At 42.5% G+C, this 11,824-nt stretch overlaps 1 protein-coding gene across 1 annotated transcript in view; it reads left to right on the top strand.

The window, feature by feature from the left end:
• dcaf11 (ddb1 and cul4 associated factor 11) overlaps positions 1-11,824 on the top strand; it is a 52,895-nt gene that overhangs the window by 10,180 nt on the left and 30,891 nt on the right. Inside the window, exons 4-12 of the mRNA XM_020588347.1 lie at positions 2,383-2,501; positions 3,907-3,971; positions 4,183-4,283; positions 5,056-5,202; positions 6,016-6,070; positions 6,982-7,050; positions 7,289-7,346; positions 8,555-8,740; positions 8,890-9,043. Coding sequence (XP_020444003.1) covers positions 2,383-2,501; positions 3,907-3,971; positions 4,183-4,283; positions 5,056-5,202; positions 6,016-6,070; positions 6,982-7,050; positions 7,289-7,346; positions 8,555-8,740; positions 8,890-9,043 — 954 coding nt within the window. The remainder of the gene's footprint in view (positions 1-2,382; positions 2,502-3,906; positions 3,972-4,182; positions 4,284-5,055; positions 5,203-6,015; positions 6,071-6,981; positions 7,051-7,288; positions 7,347-8,554; positions 8,741-8,889; positions 9,044-11,824) is intronic.

The raw sequence follows: 11,824 nt of genomic DNA, 5'->3' as shown, positions 1-11,824 counted from the left end.
TGCGAGGGACACGGTCGAATGCCTTCTCCAGATACACGAAACACATGTGGACTGGTTGGGCAAACTCCCATGAACCCTCTGCCACCCTGAAGAGGGTATAGAGCTGGTGCAGTGTTCCACGGCCAGGACAAAAACCGCATTGTTCCTCCTAATTTTGAGGTTCGACTATCGGTCGAATTCTCCTCTCCAGTACCCTGGCATAGACTTTCCCGGGGAGGCTGAGGAGTGTGATCCCCCTATAGTTGGAACACACCCACCTAATAGATATATAAGAAAATCAAAACTCAACACAAAAACCTCATCTTCTTCTGGTTCAATTTTCAAAACTCTCAAAGAGAAAATAGGAAAAAATCAGAAAAACAGTGTTCTTATTGGTCAAATCTTCTGTAACTCAGGAAAACATAAAGACATGAAAATGTCTAACAGAACAGTCTTCTTTTGGTCCAAATCTTCTTTCTTCTGAGAAACACAGAAACAATCAAATGAGCATCATTGATCTTCCTCTGCTCCACTCCTCTTTCTTCAAACAAGCCATCTTCCCCAACAGGCCGAGGTAGATTGTGGATTAAGACGCAGGCTACTCACTCTTTCGGCTGTTTCCTTCAGTCACTCGGTCTTCTGGAAGTCAGAAAATCAACCGGACAGAGCCTGTGGCGGCAACAGTGAGGAACTCCTTCGTTTCTCTTTTTGCCTGGATTTTTAAAGGATTCTGGTCAGTAGACGTAGTCCTCTCATCCAAGTCGTATTTTTCAGAACTGTTGCATACCTTTTACTGTCACAGCTCAAGTCCACTGCCCTGTGGAAGCAATTTTTGGTTTTATTCTTTATGCATTAAGCTGTAACTTAGTATGCATCAGAATGAGTTGAACCATGTCACACTGAATGTATGAACTTTCAGCTTTTCTGCACAGCAAGCAGATGTAGCCTAACCTGTCCTTGAACGATCTCCTCCTTCATTAAAGTATCTCTTTGTACCAGGACGAGGACCTCTGTCTAATAAGAAGCACATGAGCATGAATGTTATCAGTCCACATTCTTTTCTTTTGATGCTTCCAAACCCTGTGTAAAGCTCATACGTATATATGTGACTGAGTTGCCTCTGGGGGGGAGCCTCTCTAACAGACCTCTCTGAATGCTGTTGTAGACTGCTCCTATTTCTTGCAAGAAATAAAGCACATATCTGTCTCAATTCTTTTTATTCCACACTCTCTAAAGGTTGTTCATTTTAGTACAGGTAAACACACAGCCCGTAACCGGCCTCCACCGCACTGCGATCCAGCCTCGGACTCTACTTCCCCTTTCCTAGAAAACTAAGTCATCTTAATAGTTAATAAAGATACTAGAAACTCACATCTGACTGAAATACCAAAAATCCCACCATTGCTTTTAACAGAACTATCAGAATTACACACTGATTACACAAAACTATCAATGCCTTAAAATCAAAACATGGATCTTAATATTTTGAATACAATACTTTACTAAACATTGATTATCATTGATTAGGCATTGATCAAACATTATCAAATTTTTACTTTATGCATGAAACCATGATTTTCTTCTTTCCTTAATCATCTGTGTCTCCTTTCTCTGTCACACATACCACAGTACTTCCTCTTTTGTATCAATGTGTGTCTTACTTCCCTTTTTGCCATGATTCAGCATTTTCACTCTCTATGATTCAGATTCTGAATGTACTTTAGACTTCTAAATGTGCCTTTTTCAATACAGTCCTTTCTCATTTTATTCTTACACATTCAACTGATTATTTCAAACAAAACACACACACAAATCATCTTATGATTACCTTAATTTTTCTACTTTATGCATTCTGCCATAGCATTTTAATAATTTTTCTCTCTCTCCAAGCTCCTCTTGCTGCTTCTTGTAAACATTCTTGCTGTTCTTGTGTGAATTCTAACTGAAAAGTGAGACCAGTTCTGCTGTTATGGCCTGTGTTTCTTTTGCTTTTTGGTTCTCTCTGGGACCTGTTTTTACAGGCTTGCCGACGGTGGGTTTTGTATGGGTACTCTTGTTTTCCTCCCACAGTCCAAAGACATGCAGATTAGGTTGACTGGCAACTCTAAATTATACTTCATCCGGAAGGGCATCCAGTGTAAAACATGCCAAGTTTAACATATAAATTGTCAGTCGGGTGGCAACTGATGATTCACTGTGGCGACCCCTAACGGGAGCAGCTGGGAATAGAAGAAGAAGAAGATTCAGTAACATCCTAAAGAAATGTTATTTACTGTATATTAGTTGTTGAAAGTCCAGCTGTTAATCTGTAACTATAACCTACAATTAAATTAGAATGTAACATGTCTTGACATTGTGTTATTGGATGCTAACTAATACTGAGTTCTGTTTGTCTTTTGCTAGTGGACACTCAACCTGACACAGACGAAGTGGACCGAAGTGAGATCCGAACTCAGATCCTGCTGGCCACTGCCTCCTCTGCTTTAAAAGGCAGACACAGCTTCACGCACATGTTAACAGAGGTCAGCCCAAAGAGAGACAAACTAAAAACCAGTATCGGTGTCAAATATCAGACTGGAATGCAACTAGCAGATTTCTGACACAAAACATGTCAAATAAAAAGAGTTCTAGTTTATCATCCATTGTTTTCAGCCAAAAACATTTTAGATATTTAAAGGTTTTCTAACAAATTGCCTTTCAGCCTAGACCAGGGGTTTTCAGGCTGAGGTCTGTGGCCCCCTGGTGATCTGTGAAGGAATTGCAGCTGGTCCCTAACTATGCATTAAATGATGCAGTTTCACTGTGGGAATCACTATCTTTTAATTTTACTTTTTAAAACACATTTCTGTGTATTAACTATTGTTTGTGAATAATCAAATTCATGAAAATCTATACAATTTTGAAAATCCAAGGTGACTTCCCAGAATAAAATTGAATCCATCCATGCTTAGCAGTTTTAAAAAAGTAAACATAAAATTGGCTTCATAGACAAATATAATTGAGTATCACCTGCATAGCAATAGAAATTTATGCTGTGCTTCCTGATAATATTGCCTAAAGGGAGCATGTATAAAGTGAAGAGAACTGGACCTAACACAGAGCCCTGTGGAACACCGTGACTAACTTCAGTTTGTGTGGAACATTGGTCATTAACATGAACAAATTGAAATCTTTCTGATAAATAAGATTTGAATCAACTTAGTGCAGTTCCTTTAATCCCAATAACATGAACCACGGGTGCCTGGTTGCAACAAAATGTACAGAATTCAGTCTCCAGGCTGAAGCTAGCATTAACTGACTAACAGTAAATGTGTCAGTTCAGAAGAACTTTTTGGTTACTGCAAAGCTGCAAAGCTTGAATTCCTCCTAAATTAAAATCATATTAATTCAACACAAAAGTAAAATCATAATTGCGGTAGGCCATTAATGTTACCAAAAACAAACACATTAGCTTTAGATGCTAACATGACCAGAAGGAAGAATGCCACATGGCTGTTTCTTACATTCTCCATGTCAAAAAGTCAAACCAATGTTAACCCTGGCTTTTGCACTTTCTTTTTCCCATTCTGTCTGGGTAAGAGAATGCCACCTCTTTAGGGTGGCAACCACTGTTTCAGATGTTTAGCCGCCCAGAGCTCCTCCATGGCTGGCTGTTGGAAATGACTGCTCGCAGTTTAAAAAACTCTTCATATAGCCTTCAATAGGTGGCAAGTTAGGGTAACGTACAGGCCGTATTTTGAAAACACAGGGTAGAGAAGCTGGAATAACAACAGAACTGTGATGGAGAGGGGTAGTACAGTAGAGAGGATTGTATCTTGTACCATTTTCACTTTATTTATTAGTTAATGCACCTTTAAGATGATTTTAGTCACTCAGGCTGTTGACTCATTTAATGTCTTCTTTTCTGGTCAACTCTTTGCTGTTTAGAGAGAACAAGGCAGATGTAGAGGTTCCAGTTTTTCTCATGGGGAGTGCAGTCGTATCCGCACACAGTAAGCTGTTCAAACTCTACACATTTCCAGCATTTCTCAACAAATTTACATGAAGGTGACACAAAGAATAAGAACCAAATAGTTCAGAAGGTCAGCACATTCAAGCATTAACTAGTTGCTATATATGTTTTTTAAACATCCACAGCACACTAGACATGTTTACAAGAAGGCTGCTCTGTTAATTGATATTAGCCCTTGTCTTGTGTTACAGTTTCCTGCCAAATTATGTATCCCACAAGGATACATACCAGCAGAAAGCCTTTTGTGGAGTGTACAGCGAGGATGGCAACATGCTCCTCTCTGCCTGCCAAGGTAAATAATTACACCACAAGAGCCAGAGTAGCCGATTCAGATCTGATTGTGCTTAGAAATCAATGGGGCCACTCATGTCCAAAAGGACTCTTTCTCTTTTCAGTGTTTCCACTGGTAACATTCAAATGTAGCGGCCCACCACAGCAACATTTTTGCCGCCTCAGCAAAAAAAACAAAAAACCCCATTCAACCAATCGATCATTTCATCAAGCCCCTAACTGACTTGCTCAGGAAGCCCATAAAACAAAAGGTCGAGTCAAATACACAGGTACTACTATTAAGGCCAGTTCAGACGGAGCATGTTTTTAGGCACATTTTTCACACAACAAAACAGAACTCCATTCTATGAAATGTCTCCTCCATACATCTAAGTCACACATTGCTCGTTTTTTGCTTCTAGTCTATTTTATCAGGTCCATTGAGCGCAGTGTAATCTCCACACACTGCAGTTTAAATCACCCAAGTCCCCAGTTATTTTCGGTTGCATTTTTACTGGTGTCTGTTATGATTACGTGCACAAGGCCTACATGAAAACTGTTGTTCAGCACATTTCTGCTGTAACTAGCTGGTATCAATCCATTAACTGTTAACCTCCATAGAGGGAACATGGATTAGGGATGGAAGATAGAGCTCAGAGAAGGACAGATGAAGTGACAGGAGGTTGAGTGTCCAGGCAGTAACCACCCCCACCCTCATCGATTAAAAACTCCAGGTTTATAGTACTATAGCTGTGATGTACTGTAATGTCTGTTTTTTCTGTTGCTTGCTGCAGACCAGAACATCCGGCTGTATGATACCACCAGAGGGCGCTTTAATCTACAGCGAACAGTGAAGGCTAGGGACGTGGGCTGGAGTGTGCTGGACGTCTGCTTCACCCCGGATGCACACCATGTACTCTACTCCAGCTGGTCTGACTACAGTAAGGCTTGGCATCCTGTCAGATACTGTATGGTGCAATGAGCCAGTCATAAAAATGTTGGGACTTGGACTGTCCATGTTATGCATGTGCATTTACATGTGCATTTACATGTCCACTATGTGTAACATAACCTAAACATGGTGGTATTGGATCTTTTCTGTAAATGTTAAAACCAATTCAAAAGACATGCTAAATTTGATCATGTGTTTCTACCCATATGACAATTTTTTTTTTTTTTTTTACAGATCAATTGATTCCACTGGTGTCCATTTTTCACTCTGAACCAGTTGCACCACACGTTACTTAGAATATCACAAAGTTCTGCATTTGTATGGATCTGTGTTTGCTTGTTTGGCATTGTTCTGCTTGACTCAGACTGATGCAACTAAATACAACGATTAAAGAGTTATTCGACTGACCGTTTACTTGGTGTGACTGTACATGTAGTTCTTTCAAAGATTCAGAAAACAGAAAAAAACGCTCATCACGCAGTGCAAGGTTACACCGTTAAATCACTTGTTTGTTCCGGCCAGCACTTCAGATCCTGAAGATATTCAGTGTACTGTGATATAAGACAATTAAAGAAGCATGTCTTCATATTCAAGAGGCGGGGACCAGAGAAGTGTTGCCAAATAACTTTCTATTGATTGACTAATCAGTTAATGGACTCATTAATTTCAGCTCTATTATTGAACAGTGCTTCAGAAAACTGAGAATCAGGTTTTTGTCATTTTCATCAACCTAACTGTTAATAGGTAATTCGCTCAGCCACCAGTTTTATTCATATGTTTTATCTTTGTCTCTTCCCCACAGTTCATCTGTGCAGTATATATGGAGACAGTGAAAACCACACCGCCTTGGATCTCAAGTTAGTGTTTCCTTCATAGTATCTTACAATACTTCAGAGCAGATAATCTGTCATTCCCTCCCTTCCTTACCACCTGGATCAATGACACATCATCCTTGTTATGTGTGTGTGGTCCTCCATTAAAATCGTAGCAGGGATGTACTGATAGCGTCTCCTGCTGTTGAGAACAGCTCCGCTGCACCTCTGTTTGTAACAGAACACAAACATCAACATGTCATACAATTCAATTCAACAAGTCATTTCTGGACACTTTAGAAAGTAAGGTCTAGATCTTATTGCTACTGTTATTATAGAGGAAAAACCCAACAAATCCCCGTTGAGCAGCACTTGGCGACAGTGGGGAGGAAAAACTCCCTTTAACAGAAGAAACATCTGATAGACTCTTGGTAGGTGGCCTTCTGCCTTGAGAGAAAAGAAAAGAAAAACAGCAAACACAAACACTGGTCAGGTTGATGTGGCCGGTGACTGCTCATCAGAAACATAGAGCTCCAGAGCCAGGGCTACCTGCAGAAAGGTACAGGGAGAGAGAGAGAGCACAACATGGTGCAGACACAGTAATCAGGAAGTGAATACTCTTACACAGGAACAGGGTTTATTTTGTGTGTAAATGAGACACAGAGTGCTTTCTTTAGCTAACTTCAGCTGCACAGTAGTCCACCCCCCCCCACACACACACACACACACTCCAGGCAATTCATGCCAAGTGGCCTTCCCCTCAACAACAGAATCAGGAAAATGTATGCAAATATCATTCTGCATACATAATATAAAATTAAACTAATCTGACCAATATCAATTGTCAAGCAGCCCCCCAACCTCCCATCAACACTTCAGATGCAGAAAGGTTCTTTGGATTAAACCCTGTATTACAGCATCATCAGCCTACTTGTGTGTGTGTGTGCTTTTTGTAGTCCAGATGAGAGGAGGTTCTGTGTGTTTTCACTGGCTGCTTCCACAGATGGCAAAGAGATCCTGGGAGGGTGAGTACAGATTATTTTTGTGTGTCAAGGTGCAGTGACTGTGGTGAGATAAGGACTGCTGTCTTATTCAGTTTTCAGAAATGTAATTTGACATAGCTCTTCTATTTCTGACAGCCATATGTTCATGGTAGAAGAACTAGTGCTGTGAATTCTATAGTTTTGAGGATACTACACAGCATGATCTGTCACATTAAACTATTTATGTTGAATTCATTCAGTCTGTTATCTCACCTTTCAGAGCAAATGATGGCTGCCTTTATGTTTTTGACCTTGAGCAGAATAAACGAACGTTGAAGGTCAGTGTATTGCTTTTGTTTTGCTAGAATTCTTGCCCCTTTGACTGTACGTTCATGTTTCTGCATCACATACAATACATCTCTCTCTATTTGTGCCTGATCTTGTGGTCAGGGCAAGCTGATTTTAATGCAAAAGAAAGAGTCCAGCTCTCTTCTGCAGTGGAACAGGGGGTTAAACCCACCTTCCTCCACCTACCATGTCAGGGGCTCACCTTACTATCAACAAATCTTATAAAAAGACCAAACCATTGTCTCCTACTAACAAAGTACAATGTGTGCATCATAGCCGTATCTTCTCTATCTAATCCTCTGTGCCAGAGAGCTTTATCTGAAAACATCAGTGAACCACACTGTTGCACTGGGTAACATGTTCCTTCATTACCATGAACACACACACACACACACACACACACACACACTGTCTCTAACAAATGTACAGTTTTGTCCTGTTTTGTTTAACTAAGAATTACAGTGACCAGCTCCTTTAGGAAATTACTAACGCTTTAAAAAAATTAGGCTATTTGTTTATGAAGTCAGAGCCACAAGGAGGTCGGTGAACCTGCAGGGTCAGGCTGACACCTTGCTGCTTCTGGTTTTCACATAGGATTTGTTGACAACAGGACTGCGGTCATGATAATGGCTTCATGAGGCTGAACATAAACACAGCACTACTTCAAATACTTATAGCAATATATTAATATGCTCACAGTGATGATGTTTAGTCAGTTTAAAGTTTACCATGTTCAAATGTGAGCTAATTAGCATTAAACACAGTGTACAGCTGAGGCCCATGGGAATGTCTGTAGTTTTCTTAGTATTTGGGCATAAACGGAACGTTCTGGACAAATTAAAACATGGTATCTCAACTAACTCATTCATCTTTTGTTGCATCTCTATTGTTCTGCCATGCTCATTTTGCAGCAGAGAACATTAAACTGTGTGCTTCACTCTTACACACAGCAGAAAAAATGTGCATTGCTCTATTAAAAAAATAATGACGGAACACCTAAAAAATAATGTCTTTTCTGGAAATATTGGAATCACTTCTGCTGTTTTGTTCACAATGTTACACAACACATGCGCAGAAACACATTTTCACAGAAGCGCAGAAGGTACATTACATGTGCAGTCTTCTGCATTCACCCACTGGCTTGCATACCCCCACTCTGAAACACTGATTCTGTTTCTTTTGCGTCTCTCGCCATCAGATTGATGCCCATGAAGATGATGTAAACACTGTTGCCTTTGCTGACAGCTCATCCCAGCTGCTTTTCTCCGGCAGCGATGATGCGCTCTGCAAAGTATGGGACAGACGGACGCTGCGGGAGGACAGACCACAGCCTGTTGGACAGCTGGCTGGCCACAGGGATGGCATCACCTTCATCCACAGCAAGGTGGGAGGATGCTGCTGAAAGGTTCTCCAAACACTCGCAAGTAGTTGGATTTGACTGACTGGGTAGAATCTGATTAATTACATGCCAGTACATGTATATTTAGTCCAACGTAACCCTGAGGTTTGTTTTGTTTGTTGTGACTCTGCCAGGGTGATGCACGCTACCTAATCAGCAACTCAAAGGACCAGTCCATCAAGCTCTGGGACGTCAGGAAGTTCTCACCCAAAGAGGGGCTGGCAGCTTCCCGCCTGGCTGTCACCCAACAAAACTGGGATTACCGCTGGCAGCAGGTTCCCCAGAGAGGTGAGGAGGGTGATAAACTAGTAGGAGAGAGAGAGAGCAAGAGACAGAGAGAGAAACTGGTGTTGAATGAGTGACAGGAGGAGAGGACAATAGAAGCTGGAGGAAAAAAGATGATGTTATATGGATGAATAGATGAGGAGGAAAAGATTATTTGATGTTAGAAAAGAAGAGAGATAGCCAATGATAGAGGTGACGCCTGTACTGACAAATGAAAGGAAAAACCTGAACAAAGTGTCTCAGTAAGGTGCTGGGCCACCATGTGCTGCCAGAACAGCTTCAGTACTTCTTGACATTGACTCACCAAGTCTCTGAACTCCAGAATCAGAATCAGCTTTATTGGCCAGGTGTGTTGGACACGAGGAATTTGACTGGGGTACAGCGGCTTGTCATCATGGCGCTCTCCGAGGCAGACATGCTTGAGCATTCTACTCTCGAATGCCGTCTTTTTCTTTGTTTTCTTCTTTTTTTGTGTGTTTTTTACTCTTTCTGCAGTGCACAAATGTCATGCTAGACTAAACGCTTGTGCTACCCAACCTCTACTATCCAGCCTCTTCCTAGCTAACGTACAGTCTCTGGAAAACAAATTGGACGAGCTAAGAGCTAGGATTACAACACAACGGGAAATAAGAGAATGCTGTGCTCCAATTCTCACTGAGACTTGGCTTTCTGACAAAGTCCCAGATTATGCAATTCAGCTACAAACCCACTCTGTACATCGGGGAGACCGCACTGCTGCTTCGGGGAAGGTAAAAGGAGGTGCCGTGTGTGTGTTTATCAATACCTCATGGTGTGGAGATGTACAGACTGTTTATAAGCACTGTTCGCCAGACATAGAGTTTTTATTGCTGAAATGCTGGCCCTATTATCTAGCAAGAGAGTATAGTGCCATGTTTCTGGCTACTGCGTATGTTAGCCCAAGAGCTAATCCCTCAATGGCTCTCAGCAAACTCCATGACATCATCAGCACACTAGAGACAGCTCACCCCGACACTATATTTATTGCTGCAGGCGACTTTAACCAGTGCAATTTATGGACTGTCCTTCCCAAATATTATCAACGTGAACATTCCCACCCAGGGCAAGAACACTCTGGATCATGTTTACAGTAACATACGGGGTGCATACAGGGCTGCACCCTGCCCCCACTTTGGACGCTCGGACCACATTTCTTTGTTCCTGTATGCAGCTTACAGACAAAGACTGAAACAAACAAACCCTGTCACCAAACAAATTAAACTCTGGAACCCAGAGGCTAAAGGCACCCTGCAGGACTGGTTCACCCAGACAGACTGGGATGTGTTTAAAGCTGCAGCCACCTTGGAGGACTTTTCTGTGAGCGTACAGGATTATGCTGAGTATGTGACCGAGTACATTAGTACCTGTATTGACAACATTCTGCCCACCATACAAGTCAGAAGGTTTCCCAACCAGAAGCCCTGGATAAACAGTCAGGTACCCACATGCTGTGTGATTGCTCTCATGCATTCAGATCAGTCGATGAGACGGAGTACAAAGCTGCAAAGTACAGACTGAGGAAAGCCATCACAGCGGCCAAGAGGCAGTACAGAGAGAAGCTGAATGGCTTCTATTCTACTGCTGACTCTAGACCAGGGGTGTCAAACTCAATCACACAGGGGGCCAAAACTCAAAGCACACTTTAGGTCGCGGGCCGAACAGGATAAACATTTATTGAACAGACTAAAACGAAACATTTTTTGAACACAAATATGAATCGAAACAGGATACAATATTATTCCAAAATAAATAAACTTGAACTTAAAATCAGCAACCGTATTTCTGCTAAGGCTTACATTTGCAAACATCTGCTTTTACCCTGGACACAAGACGTTGCACCCTTTCATCATGCAGCTCTTCAGAAACACAGACAGCCTGCCGGATGACCTCAACACCTTCCACACCCGCTTTGAGACCTCCAGCTACAGCACAGAGAGGAAGCGCACACACACCTGGACCACCCCACCCCCCACCTTCCCTCCACTAATTGTCTCACCAGGCCAGGTACACAAAGTGCTGAGGAAGATCAACCCCCGCAAAGCAGCAGTACTGGACAACATCCCTGGGAGGGCTCTCAGGGCATGTGCCAGCCACCATCTTCAATCTCTCCCTCAACCAGAGTGTCGTTCCCACCTGCTTTAAGACCACAACCATCGTCCTTTTTCCCAAGAAGAGCCCGGTCACCTGCCTGAACAACTACAGGCCAGTGGCACTCACTCCAATCATTATGAAGTGTTTTGAGAGAGTGATGCTAGCCCGCATCCAGAGCAGTATGAAGTGTTGTGAGAGAGTGATGCTAGCCCGCATCCAGAGCAGTATACCGGACACCCTGGACCCCCTCCAGTATGCCTACCGGCCCAGTAGAGCCACCTCAGATGCTATCACAGCTGCACTCGACTATTCCCTTTTTCACCTGGAAAATGGAGACTCCTACATCAGGATACTCTTCATTGACTACAGCTCTGCCTTCAACAAAATAAACACTTTGAGCTTTGAACTTTGAACGTGGACAGTGACAGTGACACCTGGAGGGGCGTGGTTGGGAGGAACGGCCGCCCCCGATCTGAACCCAAGTGGTGTTCTGTTATTGGACTTCTGTGCTAGCCACAGTTTGTCCATAATGAACACCGTGTTCAAGCATAAGGGTGTCCATCAGTGCACGTGGCACCAGGACACCCTAGGCCGGAGGGCAATGGTCGACTTTGTGGTTGTTTCATCTGACCTCCGGCCGTATGTCTTGGACACTCGGCTGAAGAGAGGGGCGGG

The sequence above is a fragment of the Monopterus albus genome, unplaced genomic scaffold (genome assembly GCF_001952655.1).
Source record: "Monopterus albus unplaced genomic scaffold, M_albus_1.0 scaffold531.1, whole genome shotgun sequence".
NCBI lineage: Eukaryota > Metazoa > Chordata > Actinopteri > Synbranchiformes > Synbranchidae > Monopterus > Monopterus albus.
This window is presented reverse-complemented; position numbering and strand designations above follow the sequence as displayed.